Source organism: Hippopotamus amphibius, chromosome 3, assembly GCF_030028045.1.
Source record: "Hippopotamus amphibius kiboko isolate mHipAmp2 chromosome 3, mHipAmp2.hap2, whole genome shotgun sequence".
In the NCBI taxonomy this organism is placed as follows: domain Eukaryota; kingdom Metazoa; phylum Chordata; class Mammalia; order Artiodactyla; family Hippopotamidae; genus Hippopotamus; species Hippopotamus amphibius.
Genome location: NC_080188.1, coordinates 122,391,694 through 122,408,454, shown reverse-complemented (window position 1 = coordinate 122,408,454; position 16,761 = coordinate 122,391,694). Strand labels below are relative to the sequence as shown.

Sequence of the window (16,761 nt, the reverse complement as noted above, 5' to 3'; positions counted from 1 at the left end):
AGATATATAGAATGGGATTTTGCTGGAGGCCCCAGCTGTGTGTGCTGACCAGTGCTCCCCCCGCAGGGGCTGGGACGAGAGGGGGGAGAAGGCCACACTGAGACGCCTATTCTTTTCCAGCTGATACACCCCAGAGGTTTTTCTCCCTCTGCAGCCTCCCTTAAGACAATTGTTATTCTCTGCTCTGCCCCCTCCCCCACCCCGGGTCAGGCCTGCCTGTGGACAACGTAGATACCCGCCTACGCCGTGTGATTTTTAAAAATGGATTTATTTTAGGAGTTGCCCAGGACCGGCTGGAAAACCAGCTTCTTTATAAGCCTCCCCCACCCACAGGTCTTTCTGCCACATCCCACATGGTGCCAAAAAGTCCACCATTAAGAGGCCCATCCCGATGAGCTATGTGGTGCCCTTGCAGTGGGTGGGTGGGCTGTGCATATTTTGTTCCCGACACCCAATTCCTTAGGCTAGATTACTATGTCTCTGGGTCAGCCTTGAAGTTGGGCAGGGTGGGATGGAGCCTCCTGTTAATCCCGTGGGAGCTGGCCTCGCTCAGGGGGATTCTGGTCCTGCCATCTCCCCTGACCCCACTAGGCCACTGAGCAAAGGAGCAACGGTTCCCAGGAATCTTCATCTCTGGGGTGAGAGGGAAGGGTGGCTGAAAGGTCTCAGACTCCAGGGCTCAGCTAAGAGTTGAAGCTGCCCCCCTCACCCCCCCCAAATCCTTAATGAAGGAGGTGGAGGCTGGTGAGGGAGCCCCAGAGAGCCTCGCATAACCAGGACTTTGAGGGGCCCATCCATGGAGACGAGTCCTCATCTGTACCCCCTCCCCACCAGGCCACATGAGTGAGGGGCTGAGATGTCAGCCCTGGCCCGGCAGACATGGCTGTCCCTCTGGTCCTTGGGGGCCTCATCTCTAAATCAGCCCATTATTCCCACCTCACAGTGTAGGTCAAGTACCAGGCAAGTGATTGATAAATGGTGCTTTCTCCGATTCCAGGTCAGTTTCCAGTGCCCAGCGTGGGCCCTTGAGTGGCAGTAGGGCCAGGAGGAGCCGGCAGCTCAGCAGGCAGCCCTGGGGAGAGGGAGGCAGGGACTTGAGGGTTAATGAGTAACAGGCTGGAGGCCAGCCCAGGAGAGGGTGGGGTTCTGTGGACAGAACCCTCCCTGCTGCAGGACTCTGGGCCTCCCGTGGGCCTACACAGCCCTGGCATCTGCCCATCTTGCAGAGGAAGAGAGGAGGGCCCAAAGGGTGGTGAGTGTGAACCCAGGGAGTCAGTGAGTCTGGGGGCCCTGCTGGGTAACCTCTCTCCCACCTCCCTCCCAGCGGAGATGGAAGGGGCCATTCGAGGGTCCGAGTGGGGTCTGGGAGGCAGAGCGCTGCTCCAGAGCCCGTCCCCATTCCACACTCTGGCTGTGTGACCTTAGGCAAGTCACAGAACCTCTCTGCCCCTCAGCTGCTTCTGCTTCTGCTCCACTAATTAGATAGGATAACCTGCAAACCAAATGAGACCATAGGGTATGAAGAATCTCTTAGGTGAGGGTAGAGGCCAGAGTCCTGGGCTGGGAGGCCTGGATTCTGGTCCTAGATCTGTCTCCAGGCCTGAGTGACCTTGAGCAGGTTTCACCCTCACGTAGCCTGTTTCTTCTGTTCAAAGAGGCCTGGGTGAAGAGGGTGGGCAGTGTGGGGAGGGGAAGGTCAAGGTCTGGTCATACCTCGGCTGGGTCAGTGCCTGGGCTGCACACCGCAGGTCCCGTTGGGACTGGCTGGAGGAACAGCGCCATCTGCTGTGTGAAGGGGGCAGGCCTGGGCACAGGGCCGGCAGGAGGCCCAGTCGCCTGCCCACCCTGGCCTTGTGGCCGCTCCCCAGGCCTCACTGTCCTGGGGCCGGGCTGGAAGGGGGTCCCTGGGGTGCCCTGGTCCTGGCCAGGTCTTTTGCACCCTCCTAGAGAAGCCCTCAGTAAAGTCTTCCAGCGGCCCCAGCATTCCAGTGCTGCCCAACCGGGGAGGCTTAGTGCCCTCACCCGGCCCTGGCTTTCAGCACTGGGGGGAGGGGGCGGGCACTGTCAGACATGCCTGGTACCCCATCACTACCTCTGTGCTCTCGGAGCCCCAAACCCCGCAGGGAGAAGGGGCTAAGAAGCCCCATCTTTCAAGGCCCTCACGAGGTCAGACGGATCTCTGGTACATCTCTCACACAGGCAGGGCTCAACAAGGAGCTGCCCCCATTCAGATGGGGCTCCGAGGGTCTTCCGGTCTCTCACCGCGACTCAAAGTGTGGTCCTGGATCAGGGCGTCGACAGCGGTGACAGCCAGTCTCAGAGGTCCCCTCCCGCCACTCTGCCACGGACCTGAGATCCAGCCCCCACCCCACCCGTGGGGAAAAGAGGTCACGCGAGGCGGCCAGCGTGCTTCTACATCCAGTTTATACACAGCTCTATACAATATACAGAAACCGTTATATACAGATATATTTATAGAATAAGCTATATTAATGTGTCTCTCCTTTTTACAGCAATATTAGTTTGGATCTTTCATACATTAAGTACAAAAAAAAGTCATGGGAGAATGGCACGTACAGTGCGTGAGTGTCTGTGGGGCCCAGCTGCTCACTACCGATTGCATATGGAGGTCGCCCAGGCCCCTGGGAGGACAGGCCAGTGTATGGCCGGGAGACCTTGTGCTGCGGGTCTGGGGGACAGAGTGGGGGTCGGTCTGAGCCGAGCTGGGCTGAGGGGGGTGGCTCAGACCCCCCACGTGTGGTGTGTGGAGGAAGGGAGAGACACGCAGCAGGCCCATCCTCCGGGGGTGAGACGGGGAGGGGGCGGGTGAGGGGTGGGCTGACCCGGGGGCGTCCAGGGCTGAGTCCGAGCCTGCCCCAGCCCCAAGCCTGTAACGCTGTGCCGCTGCAGCCTCGGGGGTGGGGAGTCTGTCCCTGATGGCTCAGTCCTGGGCCTGGGTGGGCACCACGCCCCCTCAGAGGTCCCAGGCCCACCCTGGTGGAGGAGGAATTAAAAGGCCAGACCCCAAGTCTCCCTGCTATTGGCTGGGGTGCTTGGTGGAACCTTACTCTGATTTATGATTTGTCTTTTTTTTTTTTTTAATTCTAAGAGTCACTGATTCTGTCTTGCTTCTGGGGGGGGGGGAGTGGTCAGCAGGGGAGCCTGATAAGGGGTGGGAGTCACAGAGGGTGAAGGAGGCCCAGCTCCCAGGTCTCTGTCTCCACGTGTTGGGGGGGGAGGGGCAGGGGTCCCAGATACCAGTGATCATGAGATGGGGATCTTGGTCAGGGAAGCCTAGCCAACCCAGGGAGGCCATGGGCAGACGCAGAGTCGGGGGACCATGCCTCCGAGGAGAGGAAGGCACAGCGGGCAGTCAACGCCGTGGCACATACCAGTTTTTCAAACCAGGGGTCAGAGCAGCCGGCGAGACGAGGGGGATGGGCCGAGTCTGAAGCTGAGCTCGTCGGGCGGACCCCCCGCCGCCGCGTGGCGCCCATCATGTACGCTGCCTGTCTTCCTGGCAGGCTGGGAAGGGCAGCAGGCAGGCAGGGTGGGGAGGGCGGGGAGGCGCCCCAGCAGCCCCTTCCTCAGGAGCAGTACACACTCACGCACATGCACACACACGCCCGTGCCGGCATGCACCCCTCCCCGGCCTGCCCCTGGGGACCGGCAGGGTCTCCAGCTCCCCACTGCTTCCCCAGCCCGGCAGGGGAGGAAACCCCCAAGTGGGGGCTGTGGAGGCCCCAGGGCCCCTGGCCCTCCTGGGACTCTAGCTGGGTCCCACAACAGCCCACTCCCGGCCCCACTTCCTGCCAACAGGACATTGGGGGTGGGAGGGAAGAGAGCCCGCTCCCAGGAGAGAGCCCAGGCCAGTGAGGAGGGGGAGCTGTGGGGAGTGGAGGTGGGTTTGGTTTCAGATCCCAGGGCCTGGGGTGCCTAGGCCCCGGAGGAGGTGATTAAAAGGGCGTTTGGTGGGGCCCTCCTTCCTCCCAGGGCACTGACTCTGCAGCCAGGGGTGGTCACACCTGTGCCCTCCACCCTTTGAGTGGCCAGGATCCCCGGGGGTAGAAGATGGGCCAGGAAGTAACGGGCTGGAAGGGAAGGCCTGGGTACCCAGGACCCGTCGACAGAGGGATCAGCATGAGGGACACAGAGCAGAGAAGGGGCGGCCCTGACCCCACCCTCCTGTGGGCCCCTCCAGGCCCCGTGGCTGCCTTGGGCCCTGTGGAGGCTGGCCCCTGCCTGTTCTGAAGGGGGCTACTAAACACATGATTGCAGGAGGGGTTCAGGGGGCTTGCAAGCCCAGGACACATCCTGAGCCCAGCCCAGCAGCTTCTGTAAACATACACAGCACTGCGGGCCACCTTTGTGTGTGCGGGGGGGGAGGGGGTCACCCCAGGGGGCTGGCCAGCAGGCACCAGATCCGGGGGTGGCCAGGGCAGACGCCAGCCTGGACCACAGATGAGAGTATGTGGGGAGGGGGCCACTCTCCATCTGGCCCTGGGAGAGCAGCCAGAGGGCAGTGATGGGGAGTCAGCATACTCATGTCCTGTCCCGGAACAGGGGGTGCCAGGATGCCCCTGTGGGGGGCAGTCAGGCTGAGAGGGCCGAGTGTTGCCCTGCCCACTTGGCAGGCTGCCCCAGGCTCCTCCCTGCTCCACGCCCCTCCCTGTCCTTCCCTATCTGGAGGGCCCAGATCCCAGCTGCCTTGGCTCTTGGGGGTCCTAAGCTGAGGTAGGGATGCGGACCCCCAGCTCAGCAGCAGTGCCCAATGCCTGAGGCTCCACTGGCCCCGGGGCGGCCTCTCCTCAAAGCTGCCCGGCCCAGGGGGCAGCTACCAGGAGCCTGAGAGCCACCTGCTCTGGCCCGGGCCTCAGCTGGCAGCTACTCCTGGGATGCTAGCGTGCCGAGATGACCCGCTCATCCTGCTTGGTGGGGCTGGCCCCACGACCGGTGGGGGTAGAAGTCCGGATCTTGTCCACTGCCAGGCACTCCTGGCTGCTGAGGCCCGTGGGTGTCAGGTCCATGAGCTCGCCCGAGGAGCTGAGTGGGAAGGAGGGCGACAGCGAGATGCCCGAGGAGGGGTCAGCTGAGCCGGCAAAGAGCCTCGGGGGCTTGGGCACCAGGTTGGGCTCGAACTGGGCGCGGAGCAGGATCTCTTGCTGGCTGGGGGACTTGGGGCCCTCGGCATAGTCGCTGGTGGGGCTCTCGGGCACCACCATGCAGTAGAGGTCCTGGAAGGAGCTGCTCTTGCTGTCCAGGTTGAAGAGGCTGTCGATGAACTCGGCGAACTCCAGCACCTGAGGGCTGGGCGAGTCCCCCAGGCGCCCGTCATGCAGCGCCAGCTCTCCGCTGCGGGGGGCCACCCCGTCGCCCCCTTCTTCCGGCTCCTCGTTGGCTGCTGCGCTGGGGGGCCGCTCGGGGGTGACGCCCCCGCTGCCCAGGGCGGCCTCCAGGGGCTGCGTGTCCTGTGAGTGCTTGGACAGGCTGTCGGCCGCCAGCAGCTCGGTGCGCGAGCTCAGGGACGGGTTCTCCTCAGGGATGGCGGGGTCAATGTAGAAGAGGTGGCCCTCGTCGCGCTCCAGCACGGCGTGGAGGCTGGGCGAGCCGCGGATGCTGCGGAAGCCGGAGGAGCGGCGTGAGTCGAAGCTGTACAGCGACTCCGTGTCCGAGAGGCTCTCCATGGTGGCCAGCGGCGCCCGCCGCGCCTGCAGCTCAGCCGCCAGCCGCTCCTGGGTGGACAGCAGCAGCAACTCCACGGGGTCCTGGCGGGCGGCCGCAGCTGCGGCCACGGGGGACAGCAGCCGCCCCTCCGAGAAGCCCTCCAGGCTCATCTCAGACTGGGACTTGCTCCTGAGGGCGGCAGGGAGGGGTGAGACTCAGAGGGGCGGGCGGGCAGGGAGATCCCCCCCCACCTCCAGCTCCCCAGCTGGAGGGAACTTGGGGAGGGAGAGGAGGGGAGAGTGGTTCAATGGCTTGGAGACAGGGAACCCTCATTTTTAAAGAAGAGCTCATGAGACCCCAAGATAGAAGACAGGAGGGTTGATGCAGGGCTGAGCCGGGGAGGCGGGGCTGGGGCGCGGGGGCCTGCACGGGTGCCGTCGTTGCACCGACATCATCATCGCTGTCATCGCTGTACCGAAGGGAGACTGCTGCCCCAGGTCACTGGAGGCGGAGGTGGAAGGGGAGAGAGGAAAGGAGGGAAGGCAGACGGGGAGAGAGCACGGCCCAGAGCCGCCCCCACTGGGTCCATCCCCACCAGCACCTTCTGTGCCCCTTCCCAGCGCCTATCACTTCCTTCCTCACCCTGGGGCTCCTCCCACCTCTACCAGGGGTGTGGCCCTCTGCTGGATGGGGCCCTGGAGCCCCTTTGCTCTGCACACCGCCCTGCAGGGAGCGAGTGAAGGGCCGGGGGAGGAATGCAGCAATGACTGCAGCTGCACACGGACACTGGCTCCCCCATCCGGTCAGGCGGCCACCACAGGCAACGCTTGTAAGACAGGGAGAGAAGTCCACGAGTGCCCACTGAGGGCCGGGAAGCAGCCACCACCCTTCTCAGCAGCCTCTTGGCCAGATCTGTAACATGGACCCAGGACCTGGGCGGGAGGATCCCCACCCAGCCCAGGAACCGCTGCCTCAGAGCCCAGCCTCCCAGAGTGTGTGTGAATGTGGGGTGTGTGTGTGCGGATGGGAATGTGTGCACGCCTCTGTGTTTCTGTGTGCAGCGTGCATACTACGTGTCTGTATGTCAGCCGGCCCATGTATCTGAGTGGCTGGCTCTGGGCTCAGGTACATCCATCACGTACACGCATGGCTGCCCATGCAAGCGTGTCCTTGCGTATGAGTGTCTCAGCCTTTGTCTCGGTGTGTGTCCTATATGTGAGTCTATCTGTATGGGGCTCTGTGCACTCAGGGTTACTATTTGTGAACATCTGTATACACACGTGACATGTAAGCTTTAGTGTGTGTGTATGTGTGTGTAAGTGTAAGGGTGTCCATCTGTTTGGGTCTACACAACTACGAGTGAGTCTGTTTGTGGCTGGGAGTCTGAAGCCCACGAGCCCACACGGGCTTCCGTGGTGGCAGGCTAGGGGGCAGTAGGGGCAGAGCAGGAGAGACCTGGGGCAGGGGGGCAGGTTCCATCCCTCCCGTGCATGTATACAGAGCTGCGTGAACATACGCGGGCCCAGGGAGTACGGAGAATGCACACGCGCACCGCATGTGCGCTCTGAAAGCGCGCTCGTGGCCCCTGCACGAGCCCCCTGGGGCGGGGCTGGGGGGACAGCCCTCACCTGACGCTGCTGCTCCGGGGGTCTGCGGTGGGCAGCTCCAGGGCCAGGCCGGCGGGCACGGGTGGCCCCGTGGGCAGCGGCTGCTGCTGGAAGATGAGCTCGGGAGTCAGGTCCACCTCTGTGGGGCTCACCATGACCTTTGCGGCAGAGAGCAGGGCCGTCTTCCCCTTGTTGTAGTTCTCCAGCACCTGGGGACGGGCCAGGGAGGCGGGTGGTGGCGGAGGGTGACAAGCACGTGTTGGGGGGGGGGCAGCAGGCCAGGCCTCTCGGGCCCAGCACAGCTTCGGGGGGTCAGCCGGGCCCACGCTCCTCCGCCCGACAGGTCCCCGCGCCTCCAGCAAGGCCGGGGCTGGCCGCTGTGGTTAAGCCCCACCCCACTGACGGGCCAGGTTGGACTTCTCCTAGCCTGTGGTCAGCCTCTCCGTGGCCGGGCGACGGCCAAGGCTGCCCCTGCTTGGCTGTGCCTCTGCCAAGTGCCCGGTGGCCTCCAGGCTTTCTGAGCCCAGCCTGCCTGAGGGACAGGTCCCTGCGTGTCTCCTAGCCTCTCCCCCCCACGGGACCACACGGCGGTATGGACAGAGCCGGCTCCCTAAGTGTCCAGGGAGCGGACACTCCTCTGAGGGTCGCCTCCTTGTGTGTACCATGGGGACAGAGACCCGGCCAGCAAGGCACCGGGTGGGTGGGGGGCTTACCTTGTTGAGCCCCTCCATGACCACATAGGGGAGGTGCTCGTGCAGCATGGCCGGTGAGATGATCACCTCGTTGAAGGCCTTGTTGTCGCCCCAGATGGCGAAGTACGTGGGCTCCTCCTGCTCGCAGCAGCTGAGGGGCACAGGGGCCAGAGGGAAGCGGGGGGCAGGGAGCAGCCTGGCCTTGGCCCCCAGACCCACGGCCCTGCTCGCTGCCCCGGCTTGGCGCGGGTGGGGTGGATCTGGAGACCCCCCCTGCCCGGCCGGGCCGTGTCCCTGGGCTCACTGCTGCTGCCTCCCCCCAGCCTTTGCCCCGACCCCGACCCCAGCCAGGAATGGTTATGCCAAACGGAGCCAGAAAGGCTGGTCGTGAGCCTCAGTCCTGACCCCAACAGAGCCTTCTACCTGCTCTTGGCCTGGGCCACACCTGCTCCGCCCCAGGGCAGGGTCCCGGCTCACAAGCCTTTTGTCGAGGAGGCAGCCCAAGCCTCTGAGAGAGCAGGAAGGGGGTGCGTGGGGCACGAGGTGGGAGAAGTCACCATACTCTCCTCCTTTTCTCTCTCCTGCCCCCACCAGCTGTCCGCCAACTAATCCCAGTGGTGACGCCAAGTGACAACTGAGGTGTGAGCTGGCCAGGGCTTTAGGGTGACCCTCCAGGGCATCCGCTTTTAAATGGATGCAAGTGGGGACAGCTGTCCAGGAAGACACCAGGGAAGGGCTGACAATGGGGACAAAGACTGGGACTGTCAAGAGAGGAGCCTGGAGTCCTGCTCTGGGCTGGCCTGTCACGCTACTTCCAGGGCCCGAGGCTGGGGCAACCCTGCGGTGGGGACCCTGGGCCCCACCCATCTGCCCCCAGCCCTGAGGGGGACAGGAGGAAGGCTGGCCCCACCCCCCACGCCCCTGCCCTGGCCGCAGCTGCCTCCCAGCTGGCAGGCTCGCAGGCAGCACCTACCAGCACTGCTCGGCCGGGTGGTTGTGGACCACGTGGATGATGCGGCCAGGGGGGTAGAGAGGGGTGCTGGCTGACAGGGCGATGGTCAGGTCGCTGGGGTGGGTCCAGAGCCGCGTGCTGGCCAGGGTGGTAACCTCCACCTCCTCGGGCAGCTCCGACTTGGGGATGCATTTGGTGGCCCCCACAATGATTCGCCACTGTGGGGATGGGGGAAGAGGGGGACAGAGCTGAGCGGTGCTGGCTGGGTGGGCAGGGGGTGCTCAGAGGGAGGGCTCACAGGTGACGGGGGGAGCTGGGATGGCCCTGGGGCAGAGGGAAGGGCAGCGCCCAGTGAAGAGGCAGGGGCTGAGGTGTCCAGTGGCCACGATGGCCAAAAAGGGTGCCAAGAACAGATGATGTGGAATGGTTGAATTTCAGGGCTGCAAGACCAGTCAACCCCTTATCTAGTGGAGGGAAAACAGGCCCAGCAAAGGGAGGAGACTTGCTCTAGGTCATTCCATAAGTCAGAGGGAGAACAGACCCCGAAGCTAAGTCCAGCTGCACCCACCAGGCCCGGCCACGTCTGGGTCGGTTCCCCGCCACCTGCCTCCTGGGCCTGACAAGCGCCCAGGACTGGGTCTGAGGGGAGCAGTTCCACGTCCCGGAACCAGGCTCCTCTTAAGGCTTCACTGCCTGCCACCCCGGCACCTGGTACCTGGCCCAGGGCCCTGCCTGCCAGAGGGTCACGGGCACCAAGGCTGGGAACAGTCCCAACGGGGCTAAGAGGGTGAAAGGGGTGAGGGCAGGCCTGGGGGGCACAGAGGCCCTGCTGGCTCTGGCTGGCTGCCCCTGCCTGCCCCAGGGTGCCTGGCCGCAGCACGCCCACCCTGGCCTGGCACACTGGAGGCCAGCTTGCTACAGGAGGAGGGGTCCTCTGCAGGCCTGAGGAGGGGCGAGGAAGGGCTGGTCCTCTCCTCTTAGCCGGAGGAAAAACCAGAGCAAACTGCCCCCAGACCCCCTCTGCAGGTGACCTCCAGCCTCCCTGAGCCTGGGGATCACAGCGGGCTTCGGAGGAGGCCTTCCTGTCACACTGGAGCCTGAACCTCCGGACTGGTTTGTCCCGACTGCAGGCAGCTCTGTGCCACGCAAGCCAGGACTCAGGAGCCCTCGGTTCCAGTCCTGACGGCGTCGCAACTTGCTGTGTGAGCAAAAGCAAGTCCCTTGCCCACTCTGGGCCTCGGTTTCCCCATCTGCACGAGGACAGGCAGGGGGCAGATGGGGTGAGCTCGGAGATGCTGAGGGTCTGCCGGCCTGAGGTCCCCGTGACACCAACCACACCCCAGCCTGGCCTCACGTGGCGGAGGCCTCTTGTGCTTTGCGTCGAGGGACAGGAGAGGCAGAAGACAGACGGGGAGCCCAGAGCCCAGGGTGCCCAGGCGAGAAGGAGGGGAGCAAGCTCACTTTGGGCTTGGTGCTTCGCTGTAAGACATCCAGGAGCTGTCTGCGGAAGCCTTCCAGCTGGGAGAGGCCGATCCTGGGGGAGGGAGCAAGACGGGGCGTCAGCCTGAGCTGGCCCGAGAGGAGGACAGGGGCGGGGTGACGGACAGCAGGGCCCCCAGGAACAAGAAGACCAGCCCATCAAGGTCACGGGTGGGTGGAGAAGAGCCTGCCGCTCGGCAGGGCCCCGCCAGGAAGGGCAGGCCAGGTAGGGTGGGCCCACCTTGTCCTCTCACCCTGGATACCTGAGTGGGGGGGATTCTAGGATCCCTCGAGAAGGCGGGAATCTGAGTGAGAGAGACGGGGAGCCTGGGTGAGGCCCTGAGCGGGAAGAACAGCCCAGGCCAGGCCAGTAGAGAGAGGGAGCAACTTGCCTGGGGACAAGGTCTTTGCCCAGAACCACGGCCGTCACAAACTCCTTGGAGTACTCCATGGCGTCCTCGCTGCAAGGGAAGCCGAGGGGGTGCTGAGGCTGGGGTGGGGGTGGGGGGGCAGGGTGCTCCTGAGGGGGCTCTGCTCCAGCACTCCAAGACCCTCTGGGGAGTGGACCGCCTACCCTGTCAGCGAGGCTTTGCTGGGGCTAGATCCCAGGGCCCACCTGCCACTTGACAGAGCTCCCACCTCCACTCCCCAGGCCATGCCTGGGTTCCCTTGTGATGGGAAACCAGCCTGCCCCAGCCAGCCCCCGCCCCAGCCAGCTCCCCGTGTGGTCTGCCCTGCGCCCCCACCAGCCCCAGCCAACTCCGAGGCCCCGAGCGCTCACCTCAGCAGGCCCCCTGGTGGGGAGTAGGCAAAGCACTTGAGGGTTGGGTACTGGGGGCGCAGGAGGAAGGAGAGGATGGCAGCCGTGCCTGCGCCCAGGGAGTGGCCCACCACGATCAGGCCGTAGTGTTTGGTTCCGCGGCCCTGGGGACCGAGAGAAGCCCTGAGAGCCCTGCTCCACTACCTGCCAAGCTGACTCCAGGGAGGCAGAGGGGGCTTCCCAGAGTCCTGGGGTCATGTCTGTGCTGTGTGGCTGCAGGGGCAGAGGAATAGCCAGGCTAGGCCCCCACAGAGCAACGTCTTGGGGAGACTATCTAACAAACTCCTACTCATCCTTCAAAACCTTGCTCAGAGGTTCCCTCCTTGGAGAAGGCCTTCTTGATTTTCCAGGAGAGGCTCACTCCCTCCTAGACAGCGCATCTGTACTTGGGATACACCTTTGTATGTAGTGATTACACTCTATCATAATCATCTGGTCACCTGCTCCCATCCCTGTGCCCCAACAACTACACTGGGGTCTCCTGAGGCCAGGAACTGCTTGGCTTTGGGAAGAGCAGTTGGGAGCACCTCAGGAACTGCCTGCCTGCACAGGGAGGAGTGGGCAGTTGGCAGGGCCCAGATCGCCCCCAACCAGAGCAGCACCCCTTCTCTCTGCTCTGCAATTATTTTCTATGTTTATTCTGCTCTACGTTTTGGAAGTTCCGGACCTGAGCCAGCTTTGTGCCTCTGGTGCCTGGCACCGAGCAGGTGCTCACAACGGGGTGAGGCTGAGCAGAGGTGTCCAAGAGGAGCTGGTACAAAAGGAGAAAGGGCCAGAGGTGGTGGGAGGGACTCGCAAGTGAGGAGGGGGCTGGGAGCCAGGGATGGAAGGAGAGGGGAGGACCCTGGCCTACGGGGGAGGCTCCATTATTCACCGGTCCTGTCCCCAATCTGTTGCCTTGGGGGAGGACGAGCTGGGTGTGGCGAGCGCTCACGGCACGGAAAACACCTCACCAGGTCTCGCCCGAAGGCCTGGGACAGGACCATCTCCTGCTCCAGCTTCTTCTTGATGTACTCAGCCGAGAGGACCATTCCCTGGGTGAGGAGGCACAGAGGTGGGTGTCACGGGGAGGGTGGGGGGTCTGTCGGGAACCAGCAAGGCCACAGTGAGGCGAAGCTTGCTGAGCCTGTCCCGCCCATTTCCCCCTTAGGTCCCCATGACACCCTGGCTGTGGGGGCTGGTGGATGCTTTATCACCTCATCTGCATGTCACAGATGAGAAAACTGAGGCTCAGAGGGGTTGTGTCTAATCGAAACCAGTGAGATCTCCTCTCAGTTTCCTCCTCAAGCTCTCATGGGACAGGATCTGGGTGGGGCAGGGCTGTGGGGTGGGGGCTGGCAGGTGGGGGGCAGTGGACTTTCCAGACAAATCCACACCTCTCTGACCAGTCTCTCCTGGGGAGCCCAGTGACCCCAGCGGAGCTCCCCACCCCGCAACAAGAGGACAGGCCTGCGTGCTGACAGCAGACAGGAGAAGGCCAGGGGCTGTCGGGGGTCCAGGAGGAGCGGTACCTTGTGTCCCAGCCAGGTGCCGTGATGCCCCTCCACGGGGAGGCGCTCGGCGTCACCGGTCAGGTCTGTCAGGGCGTCCTTGTGGGGAGAGAGGATGGTGAGAGGCAGGATTGAGAACAGGAAAAAGGAGGCGGGCACCCCCTGGGGGCTGTGAGGGGGTCCACGGGGTGGACTCGGGCACTGGGCAGGGTACCTTGGGGGACAAGGTTCCCCGGATGCTGATCACCACCTTCTTCTTGTCGTGGTCCACTGCCACGTAGAAGGGGGTTTCATACACCTAGGAGAAGGGCAGCTGGTCAGCCTGAACGGCCCCCAGGGTGGGGCCAGATGTGGGGAAGTGACCGAAGCCGGTCTCCTTCAGGGCCAGGGAATCTGGCTCCACTGGCCACTGGGGCCCTGACGCCTGCAAGGGCTACCGTAGGTCCCTCCCAACCCAGCACACAGCCTACTCTGCCCTCCCAACTCCGCTGACTCGGGCGCCCTGAGGGCCGCCGTCCTGCCTGCTCCATCCCAAGGGGCTGCCCCCTCCCCAGTGCCTCTCTGCTTCTTCCCCCAATTCCTTCCCCAAAAGGCTGGGGCTGGGAAGCCCCAGTAGCCGGTGCAGGGTTGGGGTCCCCTTCCTAGCCCCAGAGTGGTTCAGGCCAGGATGTGGAGAGGAGGAGGCGGCCCACCTCTCGTCTGCCCAGCGAGGGGAGGCCTGGAGGCTTCCGCCAGCCATGCCAGCCAAGCCAAGGGCTCCTGCCGCTGAGGGGGAACAGCTTGGACACCCTGCCACCTGCAGCCTGTGGGGGAGCCCAGACTGGGGAGATGCTGCACACCAGCCCAGGCAGCCTGCCCCGGCCCCTCACCGCATCGTGGCACGAGGTGTAGACGATGTCCACCGCGGTCATGTTCTCGTCCAGGAAGTGGCGCCGGATGGCGATGGCGTTGCAGCCGCAGCAGTTGTCTTCCTCGATGGTAACTCCAGGGGCAAACCGGGGCCGTGCAGGGCACAAGCAGCACCTGGGCGGGCGGCAGAGGGCTCAGGGCCAGGGACCCCCAAAGGAGCAACGTCTCCCCCATCTTCTCTGGAACCAGTTCTGGAAGCCCCGCCCCCTCTCCAAAGCCTCCCTTGCGAAGCTCCACCAGCAGTTCCACGCCCTCACCTTACTTGGCCTCTTGGCAGCACGTGACCCAGTGGGTCTCTCCCTCCCCTCTGAAACGCTGTCCCCATTTGGCTGGAGGTAACCTCTCTCCTGGACTGCTCCTCCCTCAGGGGCAGGCTCCCCATCCTCGTCCTCTCCCTGAGGACCCAGAGGTCAGCCCTAGACCTCCTCTTCTCTCTGGCAACACTTGCTCCTGGGGCCTCATCCAGTCTTGGGCTTTAAACACCACCTATGTGCCAACGAGACCCCCAGACCTGCTCTCATTCGACCACTTATGTGACACCTCCTCCCAGATGTCCCACAGGATTGCAACCTTTTCAGGCCCCAGTCCCCGAGGACCCTTCCCTGCCGTGCTCCAGCAGTCCCCACACCCAGCCTTCAGCTCTCAGTCCCAAGCTCAGAGCCATTGGGTCCTCAACCAGCCATTGGGTCCTCAACCCACCTCACATCCCACATCCAGTCCATCAGCAGATCCGCTGGCTCTGCTTAAAAATTCAGAGCCGGACTCTGAACGCTTTCCCTCGCTGCCATTCCCTACCCTGCTCTAAGCCACCTTATCCCCGCCTTAGAGTGTGACAGAGGCCTCCTGACCGGTCTCCCTCATTTACACTTGCCCCTTATGTTCTCAACGTGGCAGCCAGAGTGACACTGTAAGATATGTCAAGCCACATCACTGCACTCAAAACCCTCTGATGCTGCCCTTCCTGCCCAGTGTGAAACAGAGTCCTTGCAAGCGCCAAAGGCCCTGCCCCATCTGGCCCCAGTCCTCTGTCCTGTTGCCTCCGACTCCCCTCGGATGTGTTGGCCACATTCCTGCCTCAGCGTCTTTACACCATGGTTCCCTCTGCGTGGAACATTCTTCTCCTGGTTACTGTGTGGCCGGATCCCTCACTCCTTCAGGCCTCTGCTCAAATGTTATGCTATTGAGACTTCCCCGGTGGTCCAGTCGTAAAGAATTTGTCCGGCAATGCAGGGGACGCGGGTTCGATCCCTGATTGAGATCCCATATGCTGCAGGGCAACGAGGCCCGCGCGCCACAACTACTGAGTCCACGTGCCTCAAACTACAGAGGTCCATGCGGCCCTGGCACCAGTGCGCCATGACTAGAGAACAGAAAACCCGCATACCACAACTAGAGAGAAGCCCGCACGCTGCAGCAAAGATCCCGTGTGCCACAACTAAGTCCTGATGTGGCCAAAAATAAAAAATAAAATTAAAATTAAAATTAAAATGTTACACTATGGGAAGTCCGCCCGGGCCACCTCATCTGACATAGCTAGCCCCTGCCCAGCCTGACACCAGCCAGTCTAATTTTTCTCCAAAATACTCATGTGCTCCAACAGGCTGCATTTCCTTGTCTGTGCCTCCCCACCAGGCGGTGGGTTCCACAGGGCAGGGTTTGCTCTGCTTGGTTCACAGTTACGTCCCCAGCACCAAAAACAGCGCCAGGGACTTCCCTGGTGGCACAGTGGTTAAGAATCCACCTGCCAATTCAGGGGACATGAGTTCGATCCCTGGGCCAGGAAGATCCCACAACCCGCGGAGCAACAAAGTCCGTGTGCCACAACTACTGAGCCTGCAGTCTAGAGCCCGTGAGCCACAAACACTGAGCCCATGTGCCACAACTACTGAGCCCACGTGCTGCAACTACGGAAGCTCGTGCGCCTAGAGCCTGTGCTCCGCAACAAGAGAAGCCACTGCACTGAGAAGGCTGTGCACCTCAACAGAGTAGCCCCTGCTCGCCACAACTAGAGAAAGCCTGTGCGCACCAACGAAGACCCAACACAGCCAAAAACAAACAAACGAACAAACAAACAAACAAATAAAATATTAAAAAAAAACCCCAAACCAAAATCAGCGCCAGGCACATAGCAGGCTCCCCTAAAATGAAGAGATGAGTGGCTGAGCTGGGCTCCCAGCTCGGGTGCAGCTGCTCCTCAGGCCACCAGAGGGAGCCAGTACCCAACAGATAGGATCCTGGAGCCCTGAGCGCATGTAATCGTGTCTGCCTTCTTTCTTGACTTGATCCCTGAGATTTTACTAAGAATCCTAGATTTCAGTGATGCAGAGAGGTTTGTTTTCACTGGAGCCTGAGGGACCATTACATACCTCCCAATGGGAAGAGGCCTCCCTGAGAAAACCCAGGGTCGAACTAAGTCTTGGAAGCAACTGGGCCGGGGGTGGGCAACCACCTCCGCCTACTCTGGGAGACCCCCACCCTCCTTCCCTACCACTGCTGGGCCAAGTGGGGGCAGGTTTAGGTCTTCGGGCCAGGCTCCCGTTTCCAGGCAGCTGTGGCCCCTCTCCAACCCCGGTCCCCCCTCAAGCACCGAGCATGTGGCTGCCACAGTGTGGCCTTTGGAGACAGAGACCTGGGCTTGAATCCTTGCTCTGGTGGTCTTTCCTGACTGCGAGGGCCTGGCGGGGAGGTGCTGATAGGTACTTCACAAGGCTGGGGTGAGATCAAAGGCCCAAGATGCAGAAAGAGCCTGGCATACAACAGGCAGCCAATACATGGTGGCACTCCCTCTCTCCAGTGATCTGAGGGCCAGGGGAACTGATGAGAGCCGTGGGGCCAACAGCCTGGAAGCGGGCGCCCACGGCACCTTCGAGGCCAGCACTCCTGCCCACAGGAGACCGGCCACACGTCCAAGGCAGGGCTGGAGCCGAGTGCGGTGTCCCCAGGGTGGTGGGGCCATAGGCAGGCCTGGCCTGCCATGCTCTGTGTGGGACAGGAGGACCACTCCAGGGGAAGGGCCCGGGCCTGAGCAGGTGGGCAGCCCTCCCTCCAGTCAGTGCTGGGACCCTGGGCTGCTGTGGACAGGCTGAGACTCAGAGAAGGGGGCCGGGCCCTCTGGCCTCCATCCGGACACCCTTGGCTGTAGGCCGGG

General features: G+C 62.9%; 1 protein-coding gene across 1 annotated transcript in view; it reads right to left on the bottom strand.

Annotated features, from left to right (window-relative positions):
* Positions 1 to 3,145: 3,145 nt before the first annotated feature.
* The window catches only part of DAGLA (diacylglycerol lipase alpha), a 62,333-nt gene continuing 48,717 nt past the window's right edge, over positions 3,146 to 16,761 (bottom strand). Inside the window, exons 10-20 of the mRNA XM_057727738.1 lie at positions 13,574 to 13,727; positions 12,919 to 13,002; positions 12,726 to 12,803; positions 12,168 to 12,248; positions 11,176 to 11,318; positions 10,787 to 10,855; positions 10,377 to 10,449; positions 8,937 to 9,133; positions 7,985 to 8,114; positions 7,293 to 7,480; positions 3,146 to 5,853 (exon numbers count right to left, since the gene is read on the bottom strand). Of these exons, the coding sequence (XP_057583721.1) occupies positions 4,899 to 5,853; positions 7,293 to 7,480; positions 7,985 to 8,114; positions 8,937 to 9,133; positions 10,377 to 10,449; positions 10,787 to 10,855; positions 11,176 to 11,318; positions 12,168 to 12,248; positions 12,726 to 12,803; positions 12,919 to 13,002; positions 13,574 to 13,727 (2,152 nt within the window). The 3' untranslated portion in view covers positions 3,146 to 4,898. The remainder of the gene's footprint in view (positions 5,854 to 7,292; positions 7,481 to 7,984; positions 8,115 to 8,936; positions 9,134 to 10,376; positions 10,450 to 10,786; positions 10,856 to 11,175; positions 11,319 to 12,167; positions 12,249 to 12,725; positions 12,804 to 12,918; positions 13,003 to 13,573; positions 13,728 to 16,761) is intronic.